Here is a 17,842-nt window from a genome sequence, read left to right on the forward strand (position 1 = left end):
AATAACGGGTTGAAGAATCTTATAATTCACCATATTTTCTTTTTCTTTTTTGGTATTTTTAATTATATAAAAAAAGAATAATAAATATCATAAAAATAAATATTAATTATTAAATTAAGAAAATCAAATATTATTAATATTTTATTTTTATTAAGGAAACAAATATTATTTTTTTATTTATGATTTATGAAAATATTGATTCTACCATCATCTACACTAAAGTGCTTAACCCACGACAATCTCCTCATTGGCGTGCTCAAAGTTCCTGCAAATGTTTCTTTACCGAAGAAATGTGAAGGAAAATAAAATAAAATAAAATAAAATCACATAAAAAATATCATGAAATCCATAATATACTATATTTTATAAATATAAAAATAAAATATGGTTCTTATATATTTCCAAGTCTATTTCAATCAAAGTGTTATTTTAAACAAAAGTTCAAAGGACTAGCATTGAAAGACAAAATATGAAAAACAACCATCGCTTCTATTATGCCTACTTTTAATAGAAAAAATGTAAATGTTTATGACTTATTAGGCTCCAAGCCAATAATTCATTAGTCAAGATCTCATTTCGATACATCATTTAAGTGTAATCTCTTACTAAATAATTTGTGAGGGTCATTTAATTCAACTTTTGTTGAAGCAAGATAGAAGCCGATATTGAATATGCTATGAGACATAAGGGATAAGAACAACGAATGCAAGGAGGACTTGTAAGAATAAGTGGGAGATGTTGTTGTGCCCTAATATTTATAAGATTTTGGAGAATGATAAGATTAAGGCAAATAGTTGAATACCTATTTGGGTTTGTGATTTAAAGTTTGAAATCAATTGCATATGTAGTGATAGATATGTTATTGATATTGTCAATCAAACATGCAAATGCATAAATGAGACTTAACCGGTATCCCTTGTTCATATGCAATTTTAACTATATTTGTAGAAGAGAAATAATAAGTTTTAAGTTATCTTTAAAAATTACTAGACTCGTTAATGAATCAAACACATTAACTCTTACTTAATGTTTATTTGTTTACTTAAAAAAATTGTAAAAGTATGATATATATATATATAAAATAAATTAACCTAGCCATTTAAAATAAATTTTGATTTAAGACTTTTTCGTGTTTTTGAGTTTTATGACTTTTTAGTTTAATTAAATCAATTTTTGAGTTTAAATATTTTTTAAAAAATAATAAATTTATTTGTTTAATAAAAAATATTAAAGAAGTTAAAGGAAATTCAGAAAAGCAAATCATATTTGAAAATTTTCAATACTTGTACAGTGCGGAGAGAAAGTGAGAGAACAGTATATTCTGTTCAATTTTATGAAAAATAAAACACCAGTCCAACACCTAAACCTCCATTAGAAACTCCTTATCCTTCTCCAACCTTTCCATTGTACCAGCCTCCAACGTTATCTCAACGTCAATGCTTCCTCCCCCGGTCTTCCCCTGATACAAATACACCATTCCGTCAAATTTGTTGTTCGATCCACTTCTCACCCTCTCCGGCTTCCCAAACCCAAAGTCCACGTCGTACACCTTGAACCTCGGCGAGCTTCCCACCGTAACGCAGTTCACTCCGGCGTCTTTGAACTGGAATATTATTGGGTTGCTCTCCCACTTATCGTTGCGTTCGTTGATGGCTTTCGCGTCGTTCGTTACGATCGCTTTTTGAATCATTGCCGCCGCGAACTCCGGCGGGTTTGCGTAGAGGAGTCCGGCTGCGGTGACGGTGAAGATGGCTTGAATCAGGTTGCCGAAGTAGGACTCCGGCATGGGAGGGTCGACCCTCTTGCGGCAGTTGGCGAAGACGGTGTAGACGGTGACGTCCTCGGGTTTGAGTTGGCGAGCGCGTGTCACCGCGAGCCACACGTGCGTGGAGAGCGATTGGAAGGAGGAGAAGGGTCTGGAGCCGTCAGATGGGGTTTTGTTGAGCGTTGACTTGACCCGGTTGATTTGAGATTCCGAGAATCGGAAGATGCGCTCGCGGAGAAGCGGCGGCGGCTCCGACGTGCCGCTTGGATTGGCGGCTGTGGGGTCGAGGGGGAGGTCGAACTTCACGCGCGTTTTGCGCGCTTTGGTGCGGTCGAGGAACGGTGGGACGGAGATGGAGTCGGCTCCACTGCAGATTTCGGCCCACGAGCTCATGAAGTGCCACGTGGAGGTACCGTCGAGGACAGCGTGGTTGAACGCGCATCCCATTGCGAGGCCATCTCTTAGCTTGGTGAACTGCGGATCATGACAGAAAAACAGTTGAAGCAGTTGAATAACCTGGGACAACAAACTTTGTTCTAGTCCATCTTTTCAACTATTGGGAAATCATTCCTTTTGTACCAAAGTCATATGACCACTTTTAATAGAAAATAAATAAATAAATAAATTGTTACCTGTAGGACGAGGAGGGGTTTATGAAGACCCTCAAAGTTCAAGACTTGGGTGTGTGGCAGCATATCTTTCATCATGCTTGTGCTCTCCACATCCATTAGATCAGAGACACTGACATGATCAGCACTTGCTTCCAACACTTCTACACCCTCCATTTCATCATCATACACGACCTTAAAGACCCCATCTTCATCCTTCTCTAGCTTCCCAGCCAACTGATAAAACTCTTCCAAAACTACCCCTAACCCATCCTTCAATTTACCCACCATGTCCTCAAAGTCACACCCCTTGTAGAATAACAGTTTTTGGTTATAGTAAAAGGCCAAATATGGGAGATCAAATGTGACCAATTGACACTCTCTTCTTCCTAGCTTCTTAGTGGGCATGATGTGGGATTTTCCATGGACAGCCACCTTCACAACCTCAGCTTCCTCCTTCTTCACAACTTGATCTACGCATGGAGTGGCGTAGGCGGACTCAGGCGCACGGTAGCGCGGATCTCTCACGGAGACCTTAACTTCCACCTTTCCCTGAGGGTGGCCGGAGGGGCGGTGGAGCTCGAGAGTGCGGATGGCCTGGGCTCCGAAGCCGACTTCGTCGACCACGTGGGGGAGGAAGAGGCGAGCGGAGCCGACGACCGGCTTGGTGTCGTCTTCGTCATCGGCTTTGAAATGGACGACGTCGAGGTAGAGTGTGGAGTCTTCGATCCGGGAGGGGACCGGAATGAGTAGAGTCTCGTTCCAGCCAGGAGAGGTGTCGCCTTCGTTGTCGACTTTGGTGGAGAGCTTGGCCGCAGGATCCACCCAAACTACGACGTATGGCTTCAGAGAGCCGTGACGCCTGTTCACATTCTTCAGGTCTTTGGCGGAGGAGATAATCAGCTCTAGCTCGTAGCGACTAGCCATGGAAGGGACAACAAGGGAAAAATAGAGGAGAAAATGGTCGGACTGTCGAATGGTTGCTTGTCGTGGGTCAAGTATTTATAGCCTTTTTGTTCTTCGAAAAACTTGCCCCTTTTACCGTTATACCCTCCTACGCATGAAAAAAAAAAAACAAATTGGAAACAACTTCTTATGTAAGTCGAAAACAACATTTTTATTATTTTAACATTAAACTCTTTTTGAAAGTCTAGTGAGACGGTATTTTGGTAAAAAGATATGGCGAGGAGCCCAACTGGGGAAAGGCACGCAATCGAGCGGAGTTCTATCGAATGGCCTTTGACCCAAACAAAAAGTCAACTTTAGGCCTGCGTTGAAACTATCGTGCAAACTAGCCTTCTGCCTTTTTCTGAAAAAAAAAAACACACACAAAATTATTAAAACTTCCTTCTCTTCCACCCGCACGTCTATGACCATTGACCCATTGCCGGCGACACCCCTTTCTCCCTTCCCTTCTTTCCTTCTTCCCTATTTCTCTCTTTCTCTCTCCATCCTATCCACCATATCCATTTTTCCCTTCCTCCAACTCCTGCTGATACTCACTGCCGGCCAGCGACGTCATGCCGTCGGTGCCGCTCATGGCTCGACCTTGCTGTCGATGTCCAAGAAATGAAGCTTAGCGCATATTTGGGACATGGTTTTTTAGAACAATTTTCTATTATTCAAAATAAATAAAAAAACAGAGAAAATATGTTTCTAGATGTTTCTTAGTTGTGGAAAGTGACAAGTAGTTGAAAATATTTTATATCTCCATAGACAAGTAGATCATCCATTTGGGCTGTTGGAGGTTTTGATGGGCGGCTTTTGTCGAGCCATGGTGCAGTGACTGTGATATGGTGGCTGGTTGGTGGTGTCAAAATGAGTCATGCTGCTGCAGGGGTTCACAGGGGCTTCGGGTTGATGCGTAAGTGTCGTGGAGAAGGGTGGGTGGTGGGAGGAGGAGGTTGTATTGATAGCAAGGGTGTGTCGGGGACCTTAAGCATGTTTGCCAAGATAAAAATTATTGTCTTATTTCTCATTGTCCTGGGCCCTGATTAGTGGGTTTGAAACTTTGAATGGAAAGCCATTGGCGGTAAATAATCACCACAATGCGACATTTATCCGAATACTGAAAAAAGAAAATATTAAAATATTTCAATTTTATACATAGAACAATTAACAAGCACGTCACATTAATTTCATAATAATTGTAAAATTAGTGTTCTAGTTATTTGAAATTGTTTTACAAAACAAGAAATAAAGAATATTGATTTAGAGTGTTTTTTGCGGTAATTTTAAAAAACGTTTTTAATCTTTTTAATATTTAAATAATAATTTTTTTTAAGTATTAAAAAGTTTTAAAATACTTTATAGAATTACTATTTAACAAACTCTAAACTTGTTTGACAATGATTTTAGGAAGTGTTTTTAAAATTTTTTAATACTTAATTTTTTTATCATTCAAATGTTAAAAAAGTTAAAAACATTTTTTAAAATAACTATCAAACACATTTAAAGTGCGTTTGATAATGATTTTAGGAAGCGTTTCTAATATTTTTAACATTTAAAATTTGTTTATCTCATAAGTATGAGAAATGTTAGCAACACTTCTTAGTATGAGAAATGTTAGAAACGTACTCTTAGAGCCCATTTAGTAGTAATTATAGGAAGCGTTTTTAATATTTCTAATACTTGAAAATTTGTATTATTCAAATATTAAAAATGCTAAATATACTTTTTAGAATCATTCATAAATTCACTTTTAGAGTTGGTTTGGTAATAACTTAAGGAAACGTTTTTAACATTTTTAATACTTGAAATTTTTTATTATTCAAGTATTAGAAATATTATATATATATATATATATATATATATATTAGAATCACTACCAAATGTACTTTTAGAGTGTGTTTGATAGTGATTCTTATAAGCATTTTTAGTCTTTTCTAATACTTGAAAAATAAAAATCAACGTTTTAAAAACTGGATTGGACCGACTGGTTCGACCAGTTTGACTGTCGATCGGTTACCAGTTTGGTTTAGTTCACCCCTTTGAACCGGCCAGCCTTTGAACTATTATCGAATCGTCGGAACCGACAAATAGACCGATCCAACCAGTTTTTAATGAACCAAACGGTTCAAATTAACTTTTTTCTTTTTGTTTATTAGCTTCCAAAACGATGTCTTCCCTTTCTTATTTGTTCCTCCAAAACGTTCTCCCCACCCACTGTTGGACTCAGTTAGGTTATAGAAAAATTTTCAAACCTTCTCATTTTCTTCCCAATCACAATAACATATCAGAACATTTTCAAAATAAAAAATAAAAATTAGAGATTTCCCTTTCAAAAGCAAATACCTAAAATTCTGAAAATTGGAACTTTTAGCCCAGAAGATCAAAGAAAATGAAGAAGAAAAAACCCAATGCATGACCTGTTTGAAATAAGAGGAGAAACCACCAAACGATGAGGACATAATTTAGGATTTACTTATCTGATTTTCCTAAAAATCAAGTATTACGGGAGGGAGAAGCTTTGGTGTTAACGGTGGTGACTCATCAAGTGGACTGAATCTTACAATGACGACGTCGGCAATGCAACCCCCTCACAGTCAGATTGCTCTCCCTCAAGTGTTGAGTCTTGTATAATTGCAATTTGCAATTGCAAGTGGTGTTGTCGTAGGTCTTCACAACAACGAGGGTGGGAGATTGGGAGTAGTAAAAAATGCATTTTACTAAAAATATTAAATAAAATTTTTATTTATAAATAATTTTTTATTTTAAAATAAATGTTAAAATTTTAAAATTAAAATTAAAATTATGAATTTAATTTAAATTTATAATATGAAACTAATTTTCTAATTTTCAAATAAAATTTTAATTTTTAAATAATATATAAATTATTATTTTAATTTTTATAATTATTTAAATTTTAATAATTTATAATTTATATATTTATAATGTCACTGGTTCGAGACCGCCGATCTAACCAATGAACTGTGAATCGATAACTTTTTTGATTCAATGATTGGTCAAGTTCTAAAAACATTGATAAAAATTTTAAAGTATTAAAAAATATTATAAGCACTTTCTAAAATCATTACTAAACAGATTCTTAAAGTGTGTTTAAAAGTAATTTTAAAAAACGTTTTTAGTATTTCTAATAATTGAATAATAAAAATTTTCAAGTATTAGAAATATTAAAAATGCTTTTTAAAATCATTACCAAATGAACTCTTGTTATCCTCTCAAAGCATCACATAAACACATGTAAGAACAACATATATTATCATAAATATAAATTTTCAATGCATAATATAAATATTTTAACAAATAAAAAAAGATTTAAAAACAAATATAAGTATTAAATGGTGATTTTTGTTTATGTAAATAAAATTATTCCTTCATAATTATTTGTAAAAAAATTTAAATCATATGAACAAATCTTGGGATTTATCTCTCCAACATTAATTTTATATAAAATTAATTATTTTTTAGTTATCCCTATATTCTCTAAATCTCAAAATTAAGTACCCAATTACAAGAAGACACGTATTGAAAAAATATGGGCCGTGTTAAAAATTTGCACCAGTGCTGTAACTCTAGTGGCGCACTTAAAAGGAAAAAGAACATGCGTATAAAACCATAAACCCTAAATCGTTCTATAAAAGCTTCTAAGACCCCCAAGCTCACCACGCCTCCATTTTGATAAAACCCTAAACCCTAACTCCCCCACTTAGCAGAGATGAGACCTCCAGCAGGAAGAGGTGAAATTTCTTCTTTTTCTTTCCCTTTGCTTGTATTCTCGAGTTTCATTTTGTTCGTTGTGGATGCTGTAGTTTTGGTATGCTCATTTGAGTTAGGGTTTGTCATTTAGAGTCCCAACTCTTGAAAGGGTTGCATTAGGGGTTTTTGTTTGTCTGTTGGGTTCGATGCAGTTGGGTTTTTGATTTTTGGCTCTTGGTTTTCATTTGCCTTATTTTGGCTTTCAAATGTGAGAAAATCTGAGGTTTGAGATGCTGATTAATTTTGTTTTCTATGTTTGAAGTTAATGTTTTGAACTTACTTTAATGTATTGATATGCAGGCCGTGGAGGTGGCGGTTTCGGAGGTGGCGGTTTCAGAGGCAGAGGCGATGGAGGAAGGGGCAGAGGCAGAGGAGGGTTTGGTGGAAGAGGTGGCAGTGACATGAACAGCCGGGGTGGTGGTCGTGGCGACCGTGGTGGTCGTGGTGGTCGTGGCGGCGGGAGAGGCCGTGGTGGACGCGGAGGTGGCGGAATGAAAGGTGGAAGCAGGGTTGTAGTTGAGCCCCATAGGCATGAGGGGGTGTTCATTGCTAAGGGCAAAGAAGATGCACTTGTTACTAAGAATATGGTCCCCGGAGAAGCCGTCTACAATGAGAAAAGAATCTCTGTTCAGGTATTTATTTTTAGTATTTTGAGTTTTTTTTTTCAGTTTGTGTGTACTGATGAAGACATGTTTCGTTTTTAGCCAAAAAGCTTACAAATTTCTATGTATATTTTTTTTGGGTCTAAAACCCTTTAAATGGTATGCTTACCCTCTTGTTGTTTCAGTAGAAGCCAAGGGAAACATGGGATTCGGTTGTTTAAATCTTGTTGCTTCCTAATAATCAAGTTAACTGAAGAAATTAGAATAAAATTTTAGATTTATTGGGAAATTTCATTCTCAGTTCTCTCTGTATCCAAATGGGGGCTCCAAGATTTTCTTCCTGTTTTTTTCTGCTATTAATAATGATGTACTAACATTCAGACGTAGGGATTTGCCAATTAGTCTATCCTTCACCTCCGAAGTAAGTAGTTGAATGTTAACTTCTTTGGTCCATCCCAATAATGGAGGATGTGATTTTGGCATGTTCTTCAACTCTTGTAAATGGGTAACTCATTATGTGTTTTAGGATTTTCTAATCATAAGGTTTAAGCACTCTGTGAAATGTGATGGTTATTGATCTACTTGTTATTTTAATTTTTCAGAATGAAGATGGAAGCAAAATTGAATACAGGGTTTGGAACCCCTTCCGTTCAAAGTTGGCTGCTGCCATTCTTGGTGGTGTTGATGAGATCTGGATTGTGAGCTTTCTTCTGGAAGCCTCCTGGTTTTTAGATGCAATTTTTTACTTCTGATTTTACTTTAGGTTTCAGTACATGTTTTCTGATTTGTCTTTATTTATGTGTAATAAAGAAACCTGGTGCTCGAGTTCTCTACCTTGGTGCTGCCTCAGGGACCACTGTTTCCCATGTCTCGGATGTTGTTGGCCCTGTAAGTACTCATGATGTATTAAGGAATATAGTTCCTGTTGCAATATTAAAAATGGAACTGTTGCTGATAAATAGCCAACCTTTCTGCAGACTGGAGTGGTTTATGCAGTGGAATTTTCTCACAGAAGTGGTAGGGACTTGGTTAACATGGCAAAGAAGCGGACAAATGTTATTCCCATCATTGAAGATGCTAGACATCCAGCAAAGTACAGAATGCTGGTTGGCATGGTTGATGTGATATTTTCCGATGTTGCACAGCCTGATCAGGTTAACCTCTTTTATTTTTCTTTTGTTAATTGGTCCCTGGATAAGGGGTTTTTTCTTTGTGTGCATGCTTTGTTTCATATTCATCAAAATTTTCTTGTTGGCTTTGGTCTTTTCGTTTAAGCTACTGATGCTGCTACTCCCGCTCATTTAGCAATCATGTTCTTTTCTATCTTTGTGTTTCTTTTCCATTTCATTCTGAAGTTTCTAATCTACTGTGATTAGTTTAGTTGCACATTTTTATGATCGGATTGTATGTGAAAATGTGAGGTAGCTTTTATATATAGTTTGCGTTAGCACTATTTCATATTTCAGGCTGTGTTTTTATATATAGTTTTTGTTGTTCTGCTCAGATCTTGACAGCAATTCCTCAGATGAAGTCTATAAAGTTTTGACACATCCAATCATAATGTTTTTTTATATGTTTTCCTTCTGCAACATTAAATGTTTTTCATATGTTTTTCACATTCATATTTTCTTGATTTGACTTCTATGATCATGCAAATGACGAGTTACTCGGATTCCCCTTCAAGACATTATGGGTGATGCAAACTCGAGTTTCTGATGCATGCCAAGTTCTTTTTCCTTTTTACTTAACTTTGAAGTTTAATTTGACATTTTTTTGGCTCTTTTTTCTCCCTTAATTTCTTGTCTCCTTTTTTTGCTAGTTTCATGGATTGAATCACTTTTATTTCCTTCCATGTCAAACATGTTGGTAGGGTTTTATGTCTTATTATTTAATATAATTTGCAACTCTTTCTGAACATGTTTTTTACTTCCCTTTCACTTTTTATAGTAAGGTTGGGGCTCAATCTATTCAGTAACATTCTAGTTGCTTTTTTTTCCCCCTATTCTTTTCTCTTTCTTTTTTTTTTTTGTTTAGCAGTGTGTTTGTTGTTTTCCAGATTCTTGATAATACTTCCTCCATGCTTGGAGTTAACTATTGAAGCTACAAGAGATCCAATATTTTGCTTTATTTTATTTCCTTTCTTGCATCTGTATTCTTAAAACTTGATTTCTGTTCTATGCATCAGCATCTGATGAATTACTCGGATTCCCCTTCAAGACATTATGAATGATGCAATTTCGAGTTTCTGATGCAAATGTCAAGTCATTTTAAGTATTTTACTGGTTGCTTATTGTTTGTTGTGATTCACTCACTTTGTCCCGTGTTTCATATTTTAGAGGAAATTTTTATTGACTCTGAATGTGAGACTGGAGAATGCAAGCCTTGTGTTTCTTGGTAGGAGGTTGATTTTTTCATAAAAGAAGCCAAGAAAAGGAAGGTTTCAATTTGTTTTATCCCCGTTTGAAAAGGGTCGAATTGAAAAATTATGAAGAACGCAAGCGACCCATCAGTTGCTTATGGTTGTTTTGATTACAGTGGAATCTTAATCCCTTGTCCAAGTTTAGATTATACCTGAAAAGCTAAGTAATGAGTGAAAGAGTTGACTTATTTTGCTGATATTGAATGATTTTCACACAATTCAATCAACTTCAAGAAATAGTTTTCTGTTTGAATGTTGTGTACTGAGCTTCCATTTTAATTCTATCTTGTTGAAGAATTACAGTGGAATCTTAATCCCTTGTCCAAGTTTAGATTATACCTGAAAAGCTAAGTAATGAGTGAAAGAGTTGACTTATTTTGCTGATATTGAATGATTTTCACACAATTCAATCAACTTCAAGAAATAGTTTTCTGTTTGAATGTTGTGTACTGAGCTTCCATTTTAATTCTATCTTGTTGAAGAAGTGCATGATTTATTACTTCATATTACAGTGGCCTTTAATGCATGTTTAGTAAGATCAAGTTCAACACCTACACTGTACTGTTGGATAAATATGTTATATTTTGTTTTCTGGATGCTTGATGGTCTTTCTAATATCTCATCTAATCAGAGGAGCTAGAAATGTAAATGAAGTTTACCACTTGGGTAATAATAAAAACTTGGACTAGTCTGTACTTCATAGAATCCAGTGTTTCCATTTTTACATAACATGCACTTGCCAGTTTATAGGATTCATCTTGATAATTCTAAGAAGGATGATTTTCAGGTATCAACTACCCTTTCGCCCCCCTGAAAGTTGTGTCTGCATGGGTATAGGTAGATCTGTCTGTTAGTGTGTGTTTTAATTGGATTGATTGTTCTTGAGACTGCATGAAGTGAAAACATCTTCATTTTTCATTATATTCTGATTTCCTGAAACTTATCCCTTGTTTATCATAACCTCGATTGCCAAACAAGCAAAACAACCCCTTGGGTGTGTCTGGCTGCTTGATGGACCAACTTCAGCAGTGATGGTTGGATCAGCATCTCCTCTCTCCGGGGACATAGTGATCATATGCATCCTTCGTGGGGTTTAAAAGTATTCTGAGATTCTTCATTGTTTATTCTCTTGGCAGGCCAGGATTTTGGCACTAAATGCATCGTACTTCCTGAAAGCTGGAGGTCATTTTGTTATATCAATCAAGGTTTGTTTTCGAATGGCTTTCTCCAATTGAAAGAACTAGAAATTTAAATGAACTCTGGCCCAATCTGTATGTTGCACCGAAGAAATTTCTGTATATCCAAGAGTAGTGAACAATGAATGGAACTTCACTACATTGATAAAATTCATTTAAACTTTTCAGGCAAACTGTATAGATTCGACAGTCCCAGCAGAAGCAGTATTTGCCCAGGAAGTGAAGAAGCTGCAAGCGGATATGTTCAAGCCTTCTGAGCAGGTCACCCTTGAACCCTTTGAGCGAGACCATGCTTGTGTGGTTGGTGGGTACAGAATGCCAAAGAAACAAAAGCCCACAGCTTAGAAAATGTGGGGAAATCAACCCATTGCTGAGGAAAAATTGATGTTGGAGGGAGGGTTACCTTTTTCCATTTGATTAGGTAGTGAGACTGTGCTATTTGCTTTGTCAAACTTAATTTTATTTTAGCTGAGTTTTGGACCTTCATGGAACAATCAGAATACCTGAACCTTGTGTATTTGGTATGATGTTGAACATTTACGGAAATGTTCACATGGATATGTAATTTTTCTTCGGGAAACTTGAGTGCTCTTATGAGTCAGATTTGGTTTTGCTATAAAAAAAATATGAAAGAAAATTAGATATGATAAAGTAGAAATTTGTATATTTTAAAATTATTAAAAGGAAGTGAAATGAGTTTGATAGCATATAAATTTATTTGTTGATTTTAAAGGTTTTTTTTAATGTTTATTATTATTATAATTTTTTTTTCCTTTTCTTTCTTTTCTGGGAAATTTCTTTTAAATTTTAATTCATCCAAGCATAAACCTTAACTATTATTTTAATTCATCTCAAGTTTGATAAGCCTAATAATTTAAAAGTGATTTAATAATTTAATTTAAATTATTAAATAAATTAAATGTTTGATAAAATAAATTAATGGTATGAATTAAAGTTAAAAATAATTAAAGTTTTTATTTTATTTTATTTATCTTCATTTGTTCTAACTATTTTCATGGTCCTTTTTACCGTATTTCATTTTTTTTACCTTATTTATAATTTATAAGGATAAATATTTTAATTTGATAATTTTAAATTAATTTTATTAAACAACCTTGATATTTAAAATTAGAATTAAATAATAAGTTTTAAATTAATAATTTAAATATAATTTAATTTATTAAGTAATAAGTATTAAGTTTTCCTTATATCATTTTTAATTTTCTAAAAATATAAGAAAAATAAAATAAAAGAAAAGAAAAAAGTTATTTATGTATATTATTTTAAATTTATTTTTAGTCTTATATATAGAATTTTAATAATTTGAAAATGTAAGGGTTTAATGATAAGCTACTAGCTTTCATCCCTAATGACCTTTTAAAATTTAATTTGTGAAATTTGAGGGTCACGCTTATATTCAAATATTTAAGACTATTAAAAAATGTCAGAAGTGGGATTTGAACCCACGCCCTCTCTCGAGGACCAGAACTTGAGTCTGGCGCCTTAGACCACTCGGCCATCCTGACATTCACAGTCAAAGATTTAAAACACTAATTAATAGCATTTTTTAGTACTCTGCCTTCATTCAATTGAAAAATAGGGGATTGGGATCAGCGTCTGCAAAGCAGTTCCACATATGACAACCACATGGCATTCACACGATGTTTGGTTCTAACATTATAGAGATTGTAACTATCCGCTCTTAATCACTTTCATAGTTAAATCAATATATCAATCTTCTAAAGAAGTCTTCGTAACTTTAAAATACATCTATACAATTACAAGAGATTATTATAAAATAATTACTAAGTTAATCTCGACCCATATGCATGTCGATACTGGATACATGGTGGATCTCTCTCCTGGATTTTACAACTCGCAAATTAGAGAAGGCCGCCTTCCAATTGTATAAGATAAAAGTTTTAGTCCCAAAAATTTGATCCACGTACTGATTGGTGAGTCCATATATGGACATAAGCTAAAGACAAAGAGAAAAGGTTTGGGCTCAAAATAATGTCCCTAATATTAATATACGTTTTATGCAAATTGTTTTTATATGCATTATCAAATGATATTACCTAATAATTTAATATGATACTAGCGTCTTGTTTTTTCAAAAAAAATTAAAGTTAAATGAGTGAGATCCATATTTCTTGAGAAAAAAGTTTTTAAGACTTACGAGACTTAAGAGTATATTTGGTAGTAATTCTTGAAAGCATTTATAATATTTTTAATACTTAAAAGATAAAATTTTTAAGTATTAGAAAAATTAAAAATATTTTCTAAAATTACTACAAAACAGACTCTTAAAATGCATTTGAGAGTGATTTTAGAAAGTATTTTTAGTATTTCTTAACACTTGAATGATAAAAAATTTTAAGTATTAGAAATATTAAAAGTGTTTCCTAAAATCACTATCAAATCAACTCAAAAATGTATTTGACAATAATTTTAAGAAATTTGTTTTTGGGCATCAATTTATAGCTACTATGAGTACCCTTCACTCAATTCTCTCACCACATTTTGGGGAGATTGGTAGTTGGGAAGGCTTTCTTATCTCATTCATTGCTTTGTTCGAAAGGGTTTGTTTTGGTTGAAAAAGTTCAGTTCTTCTAGGAGGCTCTTCATCCTTCGTAGTTTGTTAAAGATGACACATGTCATATCTTAGTGAACATGTTTATTAATAGAAAAGATTCCTTATTGTTACAAAATGATGCCCATGCTATTAGATCATAAGGATGTTCGAAACCTTGAAATAGAAAATAAGCCTCAAGTTGTAGACCTCGACAATGATCTTACTAGACCTCAAAATCACATGAGTAGACACGGGTTTTTTTCTTTCATCCATACAAGGAAACCAAAAGAGAGGTAACATCATACATCATCGGCTTCAATCCGTTGTCCTCCCCACTTCTGCATCCTCTCTGTTGTTTGTTCTACCTGCAATCAATTCAGTTTCAATATCCATCAGCAAGACTCTTACTTAATCTAGTTCTGAGCCCTTTTTTTCAATCTTTCTGTTTACAGAACTGGATTGTGAACCATGGGATGCAAATTGCAAAAGCCATAATGCAGACTCAAAGGTCAAGCTGCTCACCTCCCTGTTCCAGTTGGTTCTGTATACTATGAACAATAGTACCAATGTCTGCAAAGCAGTTCCGCATATCATGCCCCCCCAAAGTCCCTGCACTCACAAAACCCATTACAATGATTTAATTCCGAAACCAGATTTGTTAACGATTCTTGGTAGGAGAAGTTCCATGGAGAGAAAAATTCACCTGCACCCCCAGTTTTGCTTTGTAACCTAGAAGGTAGCCTAGAGGGATTCCAAGAATGTAGTAGCAACCCAAGTTGATGTAAGCCACCATGGCTTGCCATCCGCCTCCGACAGCAACGCCTATAACAATGAAGGAATTATGAAGGTGAGGAGGCGAACAAGACACACCATGAGAGCTATGCTATGACACAAGTGGTATATATGGAGAAGCGAAAAGCCGATACCTGAAAAGACAGGCTGCAGACTGTTAAGAAGCATGGTGACGCCCAGAAGATAAGCTAGGTGAGAAACAGCCTCTTGCATTTCCTTGTTGGTAGTGAAAATGATGGCAATGTAGTCTCTAGCTAACAACACCACCACCATGCAGAAAATCCCAATAAGGAGAGACTGAGAGACTGCGACAAAGACAGAGTACTTGGCTGCTCGTGGGTGTCCATATCCGAGCTCATTGGAGACCCGAATGCTGAAAATTAAGCAATAAAAGACATCCAAAATATCCTCAAGATGTACAGATGAACAAACAACATCCCTTAAAGCACAAAAATTATTGAAGAGAGCAGCGTATTTGTTTTACCTCACAGCAGCATTCATCCCCATGAACATCACGACCTCCAACCCACCAAAAGTCATGCTAAAACATATCATATGAACAAATAAATCAAAAGCTGAAAATAAATTACAAGGACCAAAAAGCATATGCTCATTAGTCATTATTTCAGAAAAGGAATGGTGATCTCACCAAATAGAAAGGGACCCAACTGCGATAACTGCATTTTGAAGGTGGCCGGTGAGAAGGATTATGATCATAAAATACCAGATCTCTAGGCAAAGCATCACAGCGGAGGCAAGTGAAAGCCGAACAAAAGCCCAAATCTCCCTGAAAGCTGACCATGTTAATCCTGTCCATCCTTCTTTGCACCAACTGATAGCATAGACTACTTGAGCCACGGCGGTCACCCAACTCGAGATGTCATAAGCTATGGCTGCACCAGTCGTGCCCCAACCGAACACAAAAATGAAGACCGCAAGCATTCCAATGTCCAGGATTAGAGCCACAAAACAGATAGTTGCTTGCACATTCACCTTACTTTGGGCTTGAAGGAACTTCTGGGTGGGGAAGATGATGGCAAGCGAGAACAATTGAGGAATGGTTTCGAGAGTGAATTGTCCAGCAAGATCAGCTATCTCGTCTTCTTGCCCAAGGGCCTTTAGGATTGGGGTGGCAAAGATGTATATTGGCAAGAGGATGATACAGCTTACTAATAGAATTATCCATGATCTCTGCAAGTAAACCCCAAGCAACTGGACTTGTCCAGCACCATAAGCTTGTCCACATAAGGTCTCCAGCGCACTCCCCATACCAAGCTACAAATTTGAAAGTAGATTCAGAATCAAAATCTGTTTGTTTCATCAGAAAATGAAATCAAGGAAAATGACACTGTTGATTCAAAACAATGCAAGATTTTTCATTCCCAACTTGTTATTCCAAGTTCCCGTTTCTTCTTTAACTGCTCCAGAAGCTTTCCGGAATTTCTCATCAACAAAGCACAAATTTTTCTTATAATGCAAACATGATATTAATGAGTTTCTAGAATCTTTCCCCCTTTAAGTTTAAAATAAAAAATTGAACTCAGGTATTCTTAAATGGCTCTGTTTGCTTGTTGGGAAAATGAAGGAAAAGAAAAATAAGAACATTTTGAAATTTAATTATTTAAGAGCCTAATCCCCTCTCCTCTCCAAAGAAAAACAGAACTCCAATATCAACCTATAAACCCGTTAATATCAACCGTCCTGAATTCCAAAATTTTCAGGTTCAGCACTTAATTGTGATCGAAAAATTGGGTTTGATCTTTTCACGATCAAGAAACAGAAACAATATAATAATAATAATAATGATGATGACAAAAACATAAGAATCGAGTCATCAACCAAAATAATTTACTCTTATGCATGTTTCACTTTCTCCACATTCTTAGATGGTATACAAAGTAAAAAATTTTTAAAATCAAATGCATTTGAAGAAGTAACCCAAGAGCCTGGCTGGCTCAAATGTCAAAGCTAGAAAATCAAAGTCTTTTTTTTTTTTCTTTTCCATCGTTTCTCGGCAACCAAACAAAGGCACAGATACGAAAAGCTACCACAAACTTCATAAATAACGGTGACAACCCAGAAAGGAAACACCCGTGACAGTATGGAAGTGTAAAGAGAGAAAAGGAATCCGACCATGAAGCCAAAAGAGAAGGTTCCAATGACAGAGACGGAAATGGAGACAGCAGAGAGCTCAAGGTTTCCGATATGACCAACAAACACAGTGGTCACCAAGTTGGTTCCGAACTGACACAGTATTTGGAAAGCCAAAGGCCCAGCAACTCTCCACACCTTCACTGTCTCTCTCCACAACATTGACCTCACTTCCCTCCAGCTCGTCAAAGGCGGGTAGTCCCCGCCTTCGCCGCCGTATCCCCTTTCGGCGCCGCTCTTGAGCAGCGGCGTCTCCATTGGCGCCGAAGAAGACTGCCGCATGCTCTTAGAGTCTCGCTATAAATAGAGGGCCACATGGATGTCGCGTGAGCCCCCATTCATGACCATCAAAATTAAAAAAAATATTTTAATATAATATAGTACGCCTTTTTTTCAAGTGGTGACTAAATATGGGCATCATATAAATTTTATAAATTAATAAAAAAAAGAATTAATTAATATTGATTTATGATTAAATGGGAAATCATATTTTTAAAATCTATTAAAATTATAATTTAAAATATGATTTTAAGTAATTTTTTAAAATTAAAATAAAATATGTGAGAAAAATATATTATTTTTTAGCATTGAAAAATGTTGAAATTTTTAAACGGGTTGGGGCCAAGCGACGGTCAAGTATGAAAAATTTCTACACCTGCCCCCGCTGCTGCCCCCACCCATTTAATTTAATTTATTTTTTTTACGAAGACTAGAATAAATATAAACAACAGGATGTAGGTGGAATGGGCAACCCACCTAATCGTCATCCTTAACCATAATTGATCGGACTAATCAAAAATCATTTTAATGTATATTTTATATATTATATAAATATTTTTAAGTAAATAAACATAAAAATAAGAAGAGCCGTTTGGAATTATTTTTTAAAAATGTTTCTAACCCAAAAAAATATTTAAAAACTTTTTTTAAGTTGGAAAATAGGTGTTTAATAATATTTAGAAAAACACTTTTGATAATTTAGATTCTGTTTGAATGAAAATGTTTTTATTGAAAG

The 17,842-nt window shown here is 35.2% G+C and overlaps 3 protein-coding genes and 3 non-coding genes across 6 annotated transcripts; 3 read left to right on the forward strand and 3 right to left on the reverse strand.

The window, feature by feature from the left end:
* Positions 1–1,356: 1,356 nt before the first annotated feature.
* Positions 1,357–3,329, reverse strand: LOC100243942 (BAHD acyltransferase DCR). The gene is made up of 2 exons (XM_002271373.5): positions 2,398–3,329; positions 1,357–2,239 (listed from the first exon to the last, which is right to left on the reverse strand). Exons 1-2 carry the CDS (start codon positions 3,298–3,300, stop codon positions 1,361–1,363), a joined length of 1,782 nt encoding a protein of 593 aa, XP_002271409.1. The 5' UTR covers positions 3,301–3,329; the 3' UTR covers positions 1,357–1,360.
* Positions 3,330–6,951: 3,622 nt separating this feature from the next.
* LOC100266267 (rRNA 2'-O-methyltransferase fibrillarin 1) lies at positions 6,952–11,889 on the forward strand. The gene is made up of 7 exons (XM_003634049.4): positions 6,952–7,073; positions 7,393–7,724; positions 8,297–8,392; positions 8,505–8,582; positions 8,672–8,848; positions 11,250–11,318; positions 11,478–11,889. Exons 1-7 carry the CDS (start codon positions 7,052–7,054, stop codon positions 11,652–11,654), a joined length of 951 nt encoding a protein of 316 aa, XP_003634097.1. The 5' UTR covers positions 6,952–7,051; the 3' UTR covers positions 11,655–11,889.
* LOC132252742 (small nucleolar RNA snoR60) lies at positions 9,344–9,414 on the forward strand. The gene has a single exon (XR_009464521.1). It is a non-coding gene; the product is annotated as a small nucleolar RNA snoR60 (small nucleolar RNA).
* On the forward strand, positions 9,877–9,947 carry LOC132252743 (small nucleolar RNA snoR60). Its single transcript, XR_009464522.1, has one exon. It is a non-coding gene; the product is annotated as a small nucleolar RNA snoR60 (small nucleolar RNA).
* Positions 11,890–12,751: 862 nt separating the features above from the next.
* Positions 12,752–12,835, reverse strand: TRNAL-CAA (transfer RNA leucine (anticodon CAA)). Its single transcript has one exon. It is a non-coding gene; the product is annotated as a tRNA-Leu (tRNA).
* A 1,348-nt stretch (positions 12,836–14,183) lies between these two features.
* On the reverse strand, positions 14,184–17,085 carry LOC100256121 (protein TRANSPARENT TESTA 12-like). Its single transcript, NM_001281108.1, is given in 7 exon segments — positions 14,184–14,249; positions 14,407–14,493; positions 14,588–14,706; positions 14,811–15,049; positions 15,161–15,217; positions 15,326–15,951; positions 16,810–17,085. Coding segments are annotated over 7 exon segments (1,470 nt in total).
* Positions 17,086–17,842: the final 757 nt, after the last annotated feature.

The sequence above is a fragment of the Vitis vinifera genome, chromosome 16, assembly GCF_030704535.1.
Source record: "Vitis vinifera cultivar Pinot Noir 40024 chromosome 16, ASM3070453v1".
In the NCBI taxonomy this organism is placed as follows: domain Eukaryota; kingdom Viridiplantae; phylum Streptophyta; class Magnoliopsida; order Vitales; family Vitaceae; genus Vitis; species Vitis vinifera.

Bases quoted from the DNA above. Each gene is read 5' to 3' on its own strand.
- LOC100266267 (XM_003634049.4), top strand. From the start codon at position 7,052: ATGAGACCTCCAGCAGGAAGAG. The intron at 7,074-7,392 runs GTGAAATTTCTT...ATTGATATGCAG, and splicing joins GAGACCTCCAGCAGGAAGAG to GCCGTGGAGGTGGCGGTTTC. The intron at 7,725-8,296 runs GTATTTATTTTT...TTAATTTTTCAG, and splicing joins AGAAAAGAATCTCTGTTCAG to AATGAAGATGGAAGCAAAAT.
- LOC100243942 (XM_002271373.5), bottom strand. From the start codon at position 3,300: ATGGCTAGTCGCTACGAGCTAGAGCTGATTATCTCCTCCGCCAAAGAC. The intron at 2,240-2,397 runs GTAACAATTTAT...CATGATCCGCAG, and splicing joins AACCCCTCCTCGTCCTACAG to TTCACCAAGCTAAGAGATGG.